General features: G+C 46.8%; 1 protein-coding gene across 22 annotated transcripts in view; it reads right to left on the reverse strand.

Moving 5' to 3' along the window:
* CFAP65 (cilia and flagella associated protein 65) overlaps positions 1-13,232 on the reverse strand; it is a 38,981-nt gene extending 25,749 nt beyond the window's left edge. For 5 of the 22 annotated variants that reach the window (XR_014080566.1, XR_014080564.1, XM_081584102.1 and 2 more), the window contains exons 1-10: positions 13,100-13,232; positions 12,276-12,320; positions 11,051-11,095; positions 10,502-10,733; positions 8,077-8,261; positions 2,300-2,402; positions 1,628-1,794; positions 1,224-1,423; positions 819-964; positions 140-362 (exon numbers count right to left, since the gene is read on the reverse strand). Coding sequence is in view for 18 of the 22 variants with exons in the window: in XM_081584102.1 (XP_081440228.1) it covers positions 140-362; positions 819-964; positions 1,224-1,423; positions 1,628-1,794; positions 2,300-2,402; positions 8,077-8,261; positions 10,502-10,666 (1,189 nt within the window). In the remaining 4 variants the exon portion in view is untranslated. Of the gene's footprint in view, positions 1-139; positions 363-818; positions 985-1,223; positions 1,424-1,627; positions 1,795-2,299; positions 2,403-8,076; positions 8,262-10,501; positions 10,734-11,050; positions 11,096-12,251; positions 12,434-13,099 lie in introns of all 22 variants that reach the window. The other 17 variants (XR_014080565.1, XM_081584104.1, XM_081584098.1 and 14 more) reach the window with 12 other exon arrangements.
* Positions 13,233-17,439: the final 4,207 nt, after the last annotated feature.

The raw sequence follows: 17,439 nt of genomic DNA on the forward strand, positions 1-17,439 counted from the left end.
TAGCTGAGCCCACCAGGGGGCAGCAGACACCCAGGCTGAGGGTAAGGAGGCCCCAGGCATCTAGGAGCAGACTTGTCAGTTGTAAGCAGGGGCTGCTCCTGTCTCTGGAGGCAGTGCAGTGACTTGGGACTGCCAGTACCTTTACAGAAACCAACGACTTTGAGCAGGGTCTGGGAGGCACAGCCAGAGGGCACGATGGACAAGTAGTCCATGGTCCTGACGTCCAAGGTCTGGGGGTGGAAGAACACCGACACGAATTTCTTCTCTCCGGGGGGCACGATGCCGTGGGCCGTGGGGCACGAGAAGGCCTGGTCTTTGACCAGCATGTCTGGGGCCACTTCGATCCTGAAGGGGGCGCTCACCTGTGGGGCCAGGAAGGGTCCGGTTACAGGGTGGGGTGGTCTGTCATCACCAAAGTGCCCAGCTGAAGCCCTGCCTCTGCCTCAGTCGTCAGCTTCGATTGTGGAGCAAGGCTGCCTCGGCCCAGAGGAGGGAAGGGGCTGAGCTGTGTGCCCTGCACTGGGACTGCCCAGTGGGGGTACCTCTGCCTTGTCCCGAAGGTACCACGAAGGCTAGCAGTGGTCCTGGCATCAGGACACCTGAGGGCTGCTCTTGGGGTTGTTCTGGGGGGAGGTCAAGGGATAGTACAGCCCAGCCACCAGTTGAGATGATGGGGGGACACCTGCTGACATGAATGTATCAACAGATGCGGGTATGCGAGGCTTGCAGCATTCTGTATAGGGGGTGGGTATTAGGCGCACCCGGCCCTGTGGTCCCTGGGCCCTGTCCCCACTCCCCCCACATGCACAGACACATACTGCCGATGGGTTATACAGCTTGATCTGCCTCTTGGCGGTGCAGCCCACAGCAACAGAGCCAAAGTGCAGCACTTTCTGAAAGCCCTCTGCATCCTGGTCCTCTGGGTGCCTCTGCTTTATGCTCACCAGCAGCTGGGCGCATTTGGCTGGGCAGAGAGTAGACAGCCTTGGGGAGAAACCCACCAGGGCCTCTGTGGCCCCAAACTGAATAGCCCCTTCAAGGAAGACACGGGTCCCCAGGGAAACACTGGTCTGCGGCACCAAGGGAAACAAAGGGATGACAAAGCCTTGTGGGCTCGGCGAAGGGCAGGAGGCTTCCTCCATGGGGTGGGGCACACTGGAGGCTTTGTTTCCCAGGGAGATGCAATGGGGGGCTATGGGGACAGGCGAGAGGTCGGGCCTCACCCACAGCCTGCAGCTGGATGCCACTCTTTTGCTTGCTGCCCTCCCCATACCAGCACGTGGCCTGAGCTTCATAGATGACAGCCATTGGGGGCTGGAAGGTCACCTTGATCCGGCAGGCCTGGCCTGGTTCCAGCAGCCCCGTGGTGGGCAGCATCTGGAATGGGCTGGGGGACTCCCAGGTGAAGAAGGTAGACAGGTCCCTGGGGGCGGGGCGCGGGGGGGGCAGGATGCAGATCAGAGCCACTGCATCCCCTCTGACCACTGTCCCTGCTTTAGAAAGGTGGACATGCCCCCTTTACTCCCACACCTGATTCCACACCCCACATGCCAGTCTCTCCTGCTCCCAGGAATCCTCCTCCCAGTTGTCACACTTCCCACCTCCAAGCCTCAGCCTCTGCCCTCACCCCACATTTTCCAGGCAGAACCAGGCCTCGGCCATGTCCCCCATGGCGCACATGGGCAACTGCAGGGATGGTGGGCAGATCAGATTGTGGCAGGGCAGGGTGGCTCTCAGGTCCACACAGAACATCCCCTCTGCTTTCTCAAGCCACAGCTGGTCCACGTACTCCTTCTGTGGTGTGTGGGGGCGGAGGGGAGAGGCAGAGGCAGTGACTGATCAGTGGTACCCGGGTGGTACCCACCTCACCCTGGCCCTGGCCATCCCCCCAACATAACCGTGGAGGGCCCCAGCCCTCCATCTCAGTCTCTGAAGACAGGGTCAGTTACTTGAGCTCTAGCACCATCTTGGTCTCAGAGATATGGGGCCTCTTTTGTGAGAGACAAAGTTTGGGGAGAATATTTTGAGAGCAGGAAGAAGCCAAGGAATACAGGGATTTCTGATGGCCAACAGAGTGGCACAGCCTTCCCCGCTGCCTCACTCCCCCCACCCCGCACATCCAACTGGAAGCCCCTTCTGTCTAATGAGTTTTGGCTCCAAGTGGTAGGGTGTGGGTGTGGATGTGGGTCTGGTGGTTGGGTTGGGGGGGGTGTTCCTCACTGCTCTGCCCTGGCCCCCTGCTCCGAGGTCACTGTTCCCATGTCCCTCCCTGTCCTCCACTTGCCACGGCAGGCCTTACCTTCTCCAGAGGGCGGAAGATGATGGGGAGTGAGAAGGTTAGGCCTGGGCTCAGGAAGATGGGCTGGGGGACGACCGTGAAGAAGAACTTGGTCTTGGGGGGCCTGTGGGAGGGAGCCAAGGAATAAACACTTCGGGAGCAGAAAACTAGAAGAGGCAGAAAGATTAGGGGAGACCCTGGAAAGCTAAGCAGCTGGTGGGACTGTGGAAGGGGAAACAAAGGGGTTATGCCCCAGTAGGAATTGTCTCTCACATGCCACCACTTTTATCCCAAACCTTCGCTCTAGGATGTCAGAGCGCTGAAGGGAAAGATATGGGGGCGGACTTCCCTGGTGGTCCAATGGTTAAGGATCCACCTGCCAACGCAGGGGATGCGGTTCCATCCCTGGCCTGGGGAGATCCCACATGCTATGGGGCAACTAAGGCCATGCACCACAACTCCTGAGCCCACGCTCCGCAGCGAGAGAGGCTGCTGCAAGGGGAAGCCCGCGCACCACAACTAGAGAGTGACGCCTGCTAGCCGAAACTGGAGAAAAGCCCGTGCAGCAACAAAGACCCACCACAGCCGAAAGTGAATAAATAAATAAACAAAATTACTAAAAAAAAAAGACAATACTGCCAAAAACTCTATACCAGTAAGTTCAGATAAAATAAACACATTTCTAGGAATGTATAATTGACCAAAAGTGACTCAAGAATTATACATTTTGTGGCCACCCTAACCTAAAATTATCCAAAAAATTGAATAAATAGTCAAAGAATCATCCCACAAAGAAAAGACCAGGCCAGATGGCTTCGCAGCATGTAGTATGGAGCATTTGATAATTCTAGCCTTGTCTTCCCAACAACAGAAAACAAGGAAACCCTCCCCAAAATACTCTGTGAGTCTATCATAATGTTGTTATCAAAACCTGACAGTTATGAGAAGAAAGGAAAATTACAGACCAGTACCAGCCATAAACAAAATATTGGCAAAAACAATTTAGCAATGAGTATAGAAAGAATACTCAATCATGAACAAGCTGGGCTTATTCTAGGAATACACCATTGGTTAAATATTAAAAAAAAAGTGTGGGGATGGATTTTCCTGATGATCCAGTGGTTGGGAATCCTCCTGCCAATGCAGGGGACATGGGTTCAATCCCTGGTTTGGGAAGATTCCACATGCCTCGGGGCAACTAAGCCTGTGGGCCACAATTACTGAATCCTGTGCACCCCAGAGCCTGCTCACTGCAACAAGAGAAGCCCTCCACTCACAGAAAGTGCATGCACAGCAACAAAGACCCAGCACAGCCAAAAAATAATTAATTAATTTTTTTAAAAATCAGGGGATTTCTCTGGCAGTTCAGTGGTTAAGACTCCAAATTTCCACTGCAGGGGGTGCAGGTTAGATCCCACATGCCCTGTGGTGCAGCCAAAAAAAAGAAAATTAAAAATTAAAAATCATTTCATGTAATTCACTGTATTGACAAATTAAGAGAGAAAAAAACAAATGACCATCTCAATAAAGAAAAACATAAAATAAACTTCAACATATGTTTATGACAAAAACTCTCAGCAACCTAGGAATAGAAGGGAACTTCCTTAACCTGATAAAGTCTAAAAAAAGAAGAAAAAAAAACAACTACAGGAAACATGCAAATTAATGGTGAAACACTGGAATCTTTCACGTTGAGATCATGAGCAAAACAAGGATGCCTTCTATAACCACTTCTGTTCAGAACTTTCCTTTTCAACAGTGCAGGAAGGAAAGACAAAGAAAGAAAAGATATAGGATTGGAAAGGAAGGAAAAAAATGCCATTTTCATTTAAGATATGAACATGTACATGGAAAAGAGAATTAGCAAACACATCATTAGAACTAACAAGAGAATTTGCCAAGGTTGCTGGGCACAAGGGTGTGGACAAAATACCTATATTTTTAAAAAATTACTTTCTAAAAAACCAGCAATAAGCAGAAAAATAAAACTTTAAAAGATATCATACTCAGCATCATTAAAAATTTAAAACACTTAGGTATAAATCTAACTAAAGATGTGTAAGACATCTATGGAGAAAATTTTACATTTTATTGAAAGACATGAAAGAAGACCTAAAGAAATATAAAGAGGCACCATGTTCATGAAAGACTCAATTTGTAATGATGTCAATTCTCCCCAAATTGATCTATGTGTGTATGCCTGTGTGCTCAGTCACTTCAGTCATGTCTAACTCTTCGACCCTATAGACTGTAGGCTCCTCTTGTCCATGGGGTCCTCCAGGCAAGAATACTGGAGTGGGTTGCCAGTGCCCTCCTCCAGGGGATCTTCCCGACCCAGGAATCAAACCCGTGTCTCTTGCGTCTCCTGCATTGCAGGCAAACTCTTTACCCCACTGAGCCACCTGGAAAGCCTAAATTGATCTACATGTTCAACTAAATCCTAAACAAAATCTTAAAAAGTTGTCTACGTGTATGTATTTAAGTTGATTTGAAGATATTGATGAAAGTTAAAAGGTCCAATGAGAGCCAAGACGATCTTGAGTACGAATGAAGTTGGAGGACTTACACTACAAGATAATCAAGACTTATAAGCTTTAATAATCAGTTCAGGATGATATTTATTGGCCCAGGGAGAGACAAATAGAGCAAGGGAACAAAACAGGGTTCAGAAATGGTTCCTACATGTATAGACACTTGATAAACATCAGTGGTAAGGAGATCATAAGGCAAAGTATAAAATTTTCAACAAATGGTGCTGGGACAACTGGATATTGATTTGAGGGGGAAAAAAGTTATTGGATCCCTACTTCAAACCATTCACAAAAATCAACTCCATGTAGATAAAAGACAAATATGAAAGGCAAAATTATAATGTCTTTAGAAGATGCTATAGGAGAAAATCTTCATGAACTAGATAAGGGTAGAGAAGAACTTGCAAGTATCAACCGTAAAAGAAAAAACATTGGTACATTTGATTCCTTTGAAATTTAAGAATCCCTTTTCTTCAAAATACATGATAGAAGAAAAGACAAATCACAAGGTGGGAGAAGATATTCACAACACATAACTGACAAAGAATTAGTATCTTCAATAAGAACATCTATTTAAAAAAGACAATCTACAAAGAACATGTAAAGATAGGTAACAGGTAGATGAAAAGATGCTCAACATTGCTAATTATTAGAGAAATGCAAATCATAACAATGAGATATCACCTTGCACTATTATCAAGAAGTCTACAAATAACAAATGTTGGCAAGGATGTGGAGGAAAGAGGACCCTTGTATACTATTGGTGGGAATGTTAATTGGTCTGCCATCCTGGAAAACAGTATGGAGGTTCCAAAAAAACTAAATATAGGACTACCATATGATCTAGCGATTCCACTCTTCTGCATATGTCCAGAAAAAAAAAGAAAAATACTAATTGGAAAAGATACATGTACCCCAATGTTCATAGCAGCACTATTTACAATAGCCAAGATACTGGAGCACCCCAAGCAACCATCAGCAGACAAATGGGTCAAGAAGATGTGGCACACACACACACACACACACACACACACTCACTCACAATGGAATATTAGTCAGCCACAAAAAAAAAATGAAATCCAGCAACATAGGTGGACCTAGAGAATATTATGTTTAGTGAAGTATGTCAGACAAAGACAAATACTACATAATATCACTTGTATGTGAAATCTAAAAACTAAAACAAACCAATGTTTATAGCAAAGCAGAAACAGACTCAAAGATACAGAAAACAAAGTAGTTGTTACCAGTGGGGAGAGGGAAGTGGGAAGGGACAAGATCAAGATAGGAGTATGGGGTTAAGAGAAACAAACTACCAAATTTAAAATAGATAAGCAGGACTTCCCCAGTGACACAGTGGATAAGAATCCACCTGCCGATGCAGGGGACACAGGTTCCATCCCTGCTCTGGAAAGATTCCACATGCCGAGGAGCAACTAAGCCCTCGTGCCACAACTACTGAGTCCGCACTCTAGAATCCTTGAGCTGCAACTACTGAGCCCATGTGCCTAGAGCCTGTGCTTCACAGCAAGAAAAGCCACTGCAATGAGAATCCCAAGCACTGCAATAAAGAGTAGACCCTGCTCAACGCAGCTAGAGAAAGCCTATGCAAAGCAACAAAGACCCAGCACAGCCAAAAATAGAATAAATAAATAAACCTAAACTTAAAATAATAAAATAAAATAGTTAGGCAACAAGGATATCCTGCATAGCACAGGAAATGATAGCCATTATCTTGTAATAACTTTTAAGGGAGTATAATCTATAAAAGTACTGAATCATTACGCTATACAGATGAAATTAATATAATATTGCAAATCAGCTACATTTTAATTCTTTTTGAAAAATGAAAAAAGATAATGTAACAGAAAAATGGGCACAGACCTAAACAGGAATTCCACAAATGAAATGGCCAATAACATAGGAAAAAACACTTAATTGTAATAGTAATCAGAGAAATGCAAATTAAACCTACAACAAATTAGCATTATTGGCAAAAAACTTAAGTCTAAATAATATCAATTGTTGGTAAAGATAAAGAGGAATGGGAATACTCATACGTGGCTGGTGGGAATATAAATGAATATAAATACTTTGGAAATGAGTTCGGCAAACATGTACAAACATTTGTAAGAAGCAAACATGTACATGTTCTAAGTCACAGTAGTTCTATTCCTTTGTATCTACCCTAGAAAAACTTGAACTTGTGCAATAGCTGAACAATGTTGATAACAGTCTCAAACTTGAAACAACCGAAATGTCCCTCACCAGAAGAATGCACAAACACATAGAAGCATACATCGAACTATTACTCTGTGGTGAAAAAGGATAAGCTACGTATGCATGTGGATGAGTCTTATGAACATAACTGAGCTATGGTCAACCTAGACAGCATATTAAAAAGCAGAGACATCACTTTGCCAACAAAGCTCCATATAGTCAAAGCCATGGATTTTCCAGTAGTCATGCATGCATGTGAGAGTTGGACCATAAAGAAGGCTGAGCGCTGAAGAACTGATGCTTCTGAATTGTGGTGCTAGAGAAAACTCTTGAGAGTCTCTTGGACAGCAAGGAGATCAAACCAGTTAATCCTAAAGGAATTCAACCCCAAATATTCATTGGAAGGACTGATGTTAAAGCTGAAGCTCCAATACTTTGGCCACCTGATGTGAAGAGCTGAATCACTGAAAAAGACCCTGATGGTGGGAAAGATTGAAGACAAGAGGAGAAGGGGGTGACAGAGAATGAGGTGGTTGGAAGGCATCATCAACTCAATGGACATGAGTTTGAGCATTTGTGAGATAGTGAAGGACAGGGAAGCCTGGCATGCTGCAAGTCCATGGGATTGCAAAGAATCAGACATGACTTAGTGACTGAACAACAACAACAAAAGCATATCATGTTATCCCACTTACATAAAGTTCATAAGAAGATAAACAAACTATATCATTTAGAGATGCAAACGTAAGTGGCAAATCCTTTTGAGAAAAACAAGAAAATCATTATCATGAAAGTCAGAACAGTGGCTACCTTTACCAGTAGGGAAGGTGTTCCAATGCTGGGGGGACACATGAGGGAAGGTGAGCTTCAGGCACTGTTATCACCCCATTAATTAACCTGGTCACATGGGTTCCACTTTCATCAACTATTCAAACTATACATGTTCTATACACTCTTTTGGTTTTGTATGACTTTTTTTTTTTTTAAGTGGCTGCTTTATGGGTTTGAGGGCTCAGGGACTTAGTCTCTGATCCCTCATACTGGTACCTGTATTTTATCTTCTGGATTTTCAAGGAGAGATTTTTCAGAACCAGGTTTTTGGTGATCTCCTTCCCCAACACCCAGCCTTTCCATTGTAGCTCCTCAGCCACCTCAATGTCCCAGATGACCCTCTTCTTCACTTTGTCCTGCTTCTTTGGGAAGCACAACTGAGTGTCCATGGAGCTGGCAGGCTGTCCGGGTTGGCAGGGAGAAAGGGGAAAAGAATTCAAAGACCCGGAGAATGGGCTAAGATCTCCCCACCTCCAGAAGGTAATGAATTACACCACTCCTTGCCCCATGGGGGATGGCCTGGAGAGAGAAGGTGAGAGGCAGGGAGGGCCTGGAGTCTGATATTACCTCTTCTGAGGTCACTGGAATGGTTTTCCAACTAGATTCCCTGAGACACTGCCCCTGAAGCCTTCCCTGGACCACTCTATCGGCCACTTAACCAGCACACTCAGCAGCCTTAGCTGGCCTGTTCTGTTCACCAGTGTGCCCTCAGACACTGCTCTGTTCAGATGCTGCCTTCTCCTCCTCCTCCTCCTCCCCATCCTACCTCTTCTCTACAGAAGCCTGTAGAGGACTTCTCTCAGACGTCCCTCGCTGGAACTTCTCCAGGGCACAGGGATATTCCACCATTTCCTCTCCCATCCCTCACCTAGCTGGTGGAGAAGAGGACAGAACCAACTTTCCTGGGGCCAACCCACACCTGCTGCCTTGGCTTTGAGGCCACTCCAAGCACTTCTCCTAAGGATGCTAGAGGTTCACTGTACCAACACTCCCTGTCTATAACAGCAAATCCTTTCATAGGCTGATTCCTAACCCTTAACTATCTGAGGAGAGAGGGGAATGGAAAACTTCTGGGGCAGCAAGATGGTGAGAGGAGGAACCAGGTGCCTCTTCCTACCATTCATTGCAGTGAATATAAATTCACTGCCATTTTTCTTTAGCTTTGACCAAGTATTGTTTTTACATCATTATATAAGGGAGGCCTGGCGTGCTGCAGTCCATGGGGACACGACTTAGCAGCTGAGCAACAACAAAGGATAAATGTATGTGTTTAACAGATATGTGTTTCACTACCCGTGATGTGCCAGACACTGTAGAGGTTAGTGCCAGGCCTGTAATAGTGAACAAGACCATCAAATCCTTTCTCTCTTGGAGCTTACATCTCAGTTTCAAAATATACAGAGTGTCAGATGGCCTGAACTGCCCATGGAGGAAAGGTGACATGGGTGACCAAGGGTCATTTACTATAAACATCAGTTGGTGCATCAATCAGAGTCCAACCAGAAAAACAGAAGCCCCTCTGGGAGTTTAAAATAAGGAATTCAATGCACAACCAGGGGCTAATGAAGTAACCTCAAAGTTAACAACATCAAGAAGCTGCCACTAGGGACTTCCCTGGTGGTCCAGTAGTTGAGAATCAGCCTGCCAAAGCAGGGAACATGGGTTTGATCCCTGGTCTATGAAGATTCCACATGCCAAGGAGCAACTAAGCCCGTGTGCCACAACTACTAAGCCTGTGCACCTAGAACCTGGGCTCCGCAATAAAAGAACTATTGCAATGAGAAGCCCATGCCCCGGAATGAAGAGTAGCCCCCTGCTCACTGCAACTAGAGAAAGCCCACGTGCAACGACAAAGACCCAGCACAGCCAAAAAGAAATAAACAAATTAATTTAATATAATTTTAAAAAGAAGGTGCCACTCTACACAAGTTAGGGGAAGAGGTGGGGTTCTCAGAACCGAGAGCACTGTCTGGTGCCGATGGGAGTCACAGCAAGATGCTGACCAAGACACTGCCAAAAGCAGAGAGGGAAGAAGAGACATACCTGGGCTTCTCTCCTCCTCCCACCTTCCAGTCTCCACCAGCTCAGAGCAGAGTGGGGAAGGGCAGTGAATGAATCTGTGTGCAAACTGGCCTGAAACGGCACAGATGCAGGGGAGAAATGACCGTGGTCCACAGGGAGGCAAATGCAACCACCATCACATCTAAGGCAACCTGGGAACTCCCATATAACACAGATACATGCTGCACAAAACGCAGTCAGACCCCTACATTACCTCCCTAGACGAGTACCGCCCACCCTGATCCTGTGCTGTCACACAGAGAGAACCCTGAGAGCTGCAAAAGAGCAAACAACATCCACCCACTAGACAAACGCAAAGCCCTAGGCATCAAGATCAGAAGAGCTTTTCGAAGGAAGAGAGAACTACGGGCTACTCTTATCAGCCGCAAACTCCCATCTCCCCGACATTCTTCTCCTCTCCGCCGTCATGCTCACAGCTGCCACCGCTCCAGTTGGCCTGGGGCTCCGTGTATGTAGCGTCTAGTAATGGGGTTGGGACAGGAGAGAGGGGCACTCCCAGATTCCCACCCCTGCTGCCCTGCTGCCCATCCATCCTGCTTGGCCCCACAGGCGTCCTCACAAAGGCACTGGCGTTGCTGCTGCTGTAGGCACTCGTGGCCATGCTGCTGCCAGTGATGGTGGGAAAGGCCACCGTGCTGGCACTCAGGCACGATCCGGAGTTCATGGTGCAGTCCCCGCTGTCCCTAGTCCTCATGAGGAGGCTGAGGGCTGCCTCAATGAGCATCGGGTCCCGGGAACACAAGTCTGAGGGAAGCTCTCTGGCTAAGCCAAGAGTTCCTGCCTGTCGGGAGCTGGAGAGAGACCAGAGAGGAGACAGGAGGGGCATGAGAAAGAGAGGTCAATGGAGAAGACTCACCATGGGCACCGTGATCATGGAGGAGTGCCTGCTTCTGAGCTCTGGCAACAGGTGTGAAGTGGCACGTGAGGAATGAGCTGAATACAAGACACAGGGCTTTGCCTGGGAACCTAGAGGCTCACCATTCAGGAAAGGCCATTTGGAAAAGGGAACTGGGAATGAGGCCCATGCAGCACTGCCCTCCATAGCCACATGTGGCATTTCTCAGTAAGTCCCCAGAGAGTGTCACTGAAGCATATGCATTGCTTTTACCTGGCTTTTACTCTCTACTTGTTGCCTCTGAACATGGCTGGCCTCCTGTGAGAAGAGGAATAAAAGACAAAGAAAAGGCAAATGAGACTGAAGGCTTCTTGGGCTTCTGAGTTTCCTCTATCAGTACGCAACCTGTAGCCCAGGTTTAAAGGAAGCCTTCACTGAATTGATGATTCAATCCAAGGATAAATGAATCAACCTCTAAAGCAGAGGGATCAATTGATAGGCTGTGTCTGGAAAATATATGCAAATATGATAGGCAAATTATATGCAAATTTCATGGGTATGGGCATGTGCTCTTTTCCAGGGAGAGTGTCCATAGCTTTCAACAAATGCTCAAAAGGGTGCTTGGCCCTGCTTTGGACACACAAGGGTCCCAAACTGGCTCTGGCTCCATCTCAAATCCCCCTTCCTTCTGCACATACACCCAAGTGTGGCTACCATATTTGACAGCATCAGTATATTCCTTTTTTGAACATATGTGCATTTTTAAGATTACTCAGTATTTTCCCCCACCTCTTTGAGTACCAATTTCAAAAATAATAACAACTTCTAAGAACGCTCACTGAGAGAACTTATCATGTGCCAAGCAGTGTTGTAAGTCCTTCACATGTATTTTAATACTTACAACAATTTATGATTAGATGTGAGTCATCTTTTATTTGGCCTAAAATTATTTATTTTCAAGTCTGGGGTTCAGCCCCTTATTATAACATATTATGCTTTAGGAAACAGTTTTATGGTTGCCCTTTAGAAATTTCCACACTTCCATCAGACACTCTCCCATACCCTCCTCACTATTCATCCAGACCAAAAGATTCTGTTGATGCACTTTTTTCCTAATTGGCAACAAGTCCAAACCATCTAAGGGCTTCCCTGGTAGCTCAGTGGTAAAGAATCTGCCTACCAAGAAGGAGATGTGGGTTCAATCCCTGGGTTGGGAAGAACCCCTGGAAAAGGAAATGGCAACCCACTCCAGTATTCTTGCCTGGGACATCTCATGGACAGAGGAGCCTGGTGGGCTACAGTCCGTGGGGTCACAAAAGAGTCAGACATAACAAAGCAACTAAACAATAGCAACCAAACCCTCTGAAGGGGACTATCTTACATTCACTCATTCATTCATTCATTCACAAGGCGTTTACTGAATGCCTGCTATGTACCAGTGCTAGGCACCAGACAGGACAGGCAAGGCTCCTACCTTCAATTGGAAGTGAACTCCTACCTTCAATTGGAAGTGAACATTCAGACTGAATCAAAGAGATGCAAGCTGGTGAGACAGGGAGGAAGGCCCCATTACTTTTCTGCTGTTGGATGGCTTTGTAGTACTTCCCTGACTCAGTAATGCCTGTAACCGTAGGGGATTCTACAAACAGCCTCTGCCTCCGGATTCCGAAAAAAAAAAAATCTCTGATCAACATTTGTAGAAAAAAAAAGAGAGATAACAGGGTAGAAAGCTGGTCCAGACCAGGGCTTAGGGCTTAGGGAAGTGAGCACTGGTCCTGGTGCAAGAAAAGCTGGGTTCCAGCATCTGCTCCAATTCATTTGAGATGGACAAGTTTCTCCATTTCCTCAAGCCTCAGTCTCCTCACTTGTAAAATGAAGGTTATTCTATTTCACAAAATTGACTTTAAGTTTAAAAGAAACAGAGAATTTGAAAAAGCCCTAGGCAAACCTATGTTACTATAATTAACAATGATAACTTCCACACTAGCATGTGCTACTCTTCCAAAGACTGCAATCATTGCGAGGACACTGGGCAAGGGAGGTGTTGTTTTTCGTCTCTTTTTTATATCTTGAGAACCTTAAAAAAAAAATCATCAGCTTCCTTTATTTGCCTAATTTCCAACCTAAAAACTCCTAAGATGCCCAGTGTAAAAAGTGGCGGGTTGCCAAGAAGAAATAAAATATACTTAAAGCGGTTTCACTATCCTCAAAGATATCTCCAGGCTGATCTCGCCCAAGTCTTAGTCCCTCGGGGCTCTCCGACGGACACCGAGGGGACCCCGTCACGACTTCCCAAAGGAGACGGTCTCATAAGACAGATACCTTCCCTGGCCACTCGCGCAGCTCGCCTGGTCGCTGGGACCAACGCTCAGAACTCACACCTCCGCCATGTTGTCGTTTCTATAGATACAAGACGCACGAGTCATGGCGTCTCCTGGTATCCTAGGGCAACGACGGCTACCCGCGTGAGTCATGGATCAGAGAAAGCGAAGGCCCCGCCCAACTTCAACGTTCACCTTCATTTTTCATTCTCCAACTTTCCCTGCTGGCTCTAACTGTGTTCTACCAGTTGCAACACAGTTGTTGGGACGTCCCCGAAATCTCGGCTTTAGTTGACGACCAAATTCGGAGGAGGCTAATCCAAGGACTTGTCAGAGCAATGGGAGTCGTTTTTTGTTCTTTTCTGATACCCCTTGGTGATAGAGTCAGAATCTCACCTGGAACTTCATTCTGTGATTGCACTTGTTAACTCAAAAGCAGTAGTTATTTCTTGCTTGCATGTTGCATTGCTAATGAATTCCTTTTGCAGGTGGAAGGGAATGTCTCCTAGGCATTTTCTCCTGGCATTTCCTCCAACCCAGCACAAAGCTAGCTCTTTTGAAGGGATCTGAAGGTGGATGTTTGAAGAAGACATTATTACACATAATACAGATTTTTGGAAGCCCACTGGTTCGTTTGTTCGTATGTCCTTTGCAGGGAAGAGTCTCATTTGGTGAAGACTCCTTAGGTGGTTGAAGCTGAAAATCTGAGTTCATTCATGGGCAATTAAAGATGTTTCACTACCCAGGACAATGATGGAGGGTGGGTGTTAGAGGGAGAGACTCTAAGGGTAAACTCAGAAAATAAACTCTCATTTTGGGAAAGTTGGAGTTTAAAGGTAAAAGATACACTTAGATGACAATGCTGACTTAACTGGCCTGGGAGATCACATGGCCAGAGGCTGAAACGAAGGGTCAGGCCAGAGGCCCATTATGTTATGCCAGCACAGTTAGGTCTGGAGTTTTCTTGGGATCGAGGACTGTGGAACTCGGTGAGCTTTTCACTGGTTTTAACATTATTCTCAGAATAGGAAGCCTGCACTTTGGACATTCCCACTTCTATGTTGTTTGTGGTTTCTATAATGATTTCCTTTTTGTTTTCCTTTAAGCTCTTTTTGAAATGGTCAGCCTGACTCAGCTGAACCTGAGGAACAGGGAAAGGGACCTGTTTGTCTATTCTTAGGCCACAAAAAAAATAAGGAGCAGTAACTCTGGAGGCAAGGCTCGGTGGTAGCCTCAGAAATCCCAGTGAGAAAACCCTTAGGAGATTAGAGCTTGAAAAGCTTATCCAGGAGCCACACATCCTTGTGCCTCTTCACTGAAGGAGTGTCCCTCCAGAGCTGATCTGTCCAATCAGTGGTGGCTTCTGGGCTTGAGACAGTGAGAGGGAATTCTTGGTTGGTCCCCTGTGGGCTCTGCTTCTACAAGATTCTGCCTGCCTCCTGGGAGCTCTGCTGATGAGTGACCTTGACCGGCATGGTGGACTCCCAGGGAGAAGCCCAAGCTGGACTTAGCCCCAGGAAGCAAACAGCATGGAAAGGGGTGTGTCAATGGATGAAACTGAGGAGGGGAGAGGAAGCTGGGCTTGCCTCAGAAGTCCCTCATTTCAGGATCCCAGAACCTGTGGGGAGCAATGGGTGCTGGGTCCTGGGGACCATCTCCTGAGTGAACTCAAGAAAGACATCAGGGTGGGCTCTGTTTTGTTCAAGGCTGTGAACGAGGGTAGGTGATGATTCAGTACCTGGATGAAGACCAGAATGTGGAAGAAAGGGAGGAAGGAGGACGGGTAGGACTCCAACCCTCCTGGCTGGAAGCCAAGGGTGATAAAGATAAAGCACATTGGGCTTCAGCACACACAAAAATATCTTTTCTAAGCTTTTTTCCCCAATATCCCTCCCGTGAAATACAGAAGACTTTGGGCTGGGAAATCAGACAGATCTGAGATTAATTCATCAGGCAAACCTGACTGCACTTACTGGCTGTGTGACCTTGGGCAGGTCCCATGACCTCTCTGAGCCTCATCTTTTACCTGGGGATAATTATCAAAAGGCCTACATAGGGACTGAGTGGTCAGTTATGTAAAGTATTTGATGCATACTTTGTCAACAAAGATACACACACACACACACACACACACATATACACACACACTGGAGGGTCACTTGCTAAGTGGATGTGTGCTCCGTTGCTCAGTTGTGCCCGACTCTTTGCAACTCTATGGACTGTAGCCCACCAGGCTCCTCTGTCCATGGAATTCTCCAGGCAAGAATACTGGAGTGGGTTGCCATTTCCTCCTCCAGGGATCTTCCCAACCCAGGGATCAAACCTGCGTCTCCTGTGTTTCCTGCATTGGCAGGCAGGTTCTTTACCACTGAGCCACTATGGCTTCCCCACTAAATGGAAGGTCCCTATAATTTTGCTACTCAGCTTTCTGTGCATCCTCACCTCTTCCCATCTCCCAATCCCTCTGCTGCACACAGGAGAGGTAGAAAGTGTTTCTCCTCTCCACATCCTCCTCTTTTGTTTCTCCAAAAAGGAGGCTGCCTGTGGCTCTAAGGTGGAGAAAGACAAAAAGACATGCCAGGATGATCTGCTGTCCAGTTGGCAAGGCACCCAACTCCAGTATGTGAAGAGCCCTCTCCCACTTTTCTTCGCCTGCAGCTCTGACTCAGTTTCCAGTGTTACTTCTGAAATCAGAAGATGTACTTAAGTTTGGGGAAGGAAATGAAGTGGTAGGTCCTCTCACAGAAGCTCCTGACCTCCTAAATTAGTAGGGTAAACCTTATAAGCCCAGCCTGAGAGGTGAAGAGAAGACTATAGATAAGAGGGCCACTGGGTGGTTCAAGGCTGCATCTAGGAGGAGGCATGGATCATTCTCTGCATTAAGCCATGGCCCCCTAAAGTTGCTAGGTGTAGAGAGAGAGTGTCAAGAGATTGATGACACGCCCAGCCTGAGAGGTGAAGAGAAGACTATAGATAAGAGGGCCACTGGGTGGTTCAAGGCTGCATCTAGGAGGAGGCATGGATCATTCTCTGCATTAAGCCATGGCCCCCTAAAGTTGCTAGGTGTAGAGAGAGAGTGTCAAGAGATTGATGACACTCCCAGCCTGAAAGGGCTTCTGGAATACAACATTATCAAGGGCTGGGGGAAGACTGCCATATGGCAATACAATTCAAAGGAAAGAGTTCCATTCTGCCTGGGACCCCTATAGGGTTTTCTAACTCTCCTGTGCCAACTCAAAGAACCTGTTCAACTTGCTCCCTCATTGTCCATGCCAAGTGGTGAATAGGCACAAGGCCAAAAATAGGGGGGATGGAGGGAAAAGGACATGAGGCTCAATCCCAGAAGACTAAGTTCAAGTCCTGATTCTACCATTTAAGAACTGAACAATTTGAGGCAAATGGTTAAACATGTCAGAGCCTCACTTTCACCATCTGTAAAATGGGGCAAACAGGGGCAGTGTTCAAAATACAATTGGTACAGTATGCATACTGACCTATGAGAATGGATACCAGGGAGCCTTAGAGCCAGAGCTGGGTCCTGAGAGCCCATACTGTGCCAGCCTTAACCTTTTATGTGTTAGGTTGTGAGGTGTGGAGAGCAGCCACAGTAGTGGAGAACTCAGTCAGTGACTATCCTCTAACTAGTAACAGAGTGGGTCTCTCCCAGGTGGCTCAGTGGTAAAGGATCTGCCTGCCAATGCATGAGCCTCAGGAGACTTGGGTTCTATCCCTGGGTTGGGAAGATCCCCTGGAGTAGGAAATGGCAACCCAGTCTAGTGGAAATGGCAACCCAGTCTAGTATTCTCGCCCGGAGAATCCCAGGGACAGAGGAGCCTGCTGGGCTACAGTCCATGGGATGACAAAGAGTAGGACATAACTGAGGGCACCCACTAACAGTACTTCCAGATTTTAACAACTAGTAGAGCTACACAGGATAATACTGGTGTATTGACTGAGGATAAATCCTACCTTACCAGCTACTGTATACATGGTTATTTATTTTAAGCCAAAGCTTGAAATCTCTCTCTCTCTCATTCCTCCTTATTGGTACCTACCACCATGTCTGACTGCTCTTTCCCTCTAGTCTGAGCAGGCTCCTTCTCTGTACTAGTTCTCCCAGCTGTCTTCCTCATCACCATCTCCTACAGGCTCCCCAGCTCCACGTCCTTCTGGCCAGAACCATGGACAGCTCCAGCTGACCAGCCCATCCTAGGCCATCCCCTTCCTCCTGCCTCCTCTCTCCTCTTTCCCCACCCACACCAGCACAGAACCCTGAGCCATGAATTGAATGTGGGTCATAGCTGAGAAGACAGTACAGTGGAGTGGTTCAGAGCAAGCTCT

The sequence above is a fragment of the Giraffa tippelskirchi genome, chromosome 3, assembly GCF_054371585.1.
Source record: "Giraffa tippelskirchi isolate mGirTip1 chromosome 3, T2T-mGirTip1v1.2.pri, whole genome shotgun sequence".
In the NCBI taxonomy this organism is placed as follows: domain Eukaryota; kingdom Metazoa; phylum Chordata; class Mammalia; order Artiodactyla; family Giraffidae; genus Giraffa; species Giraffa tippelskirchi.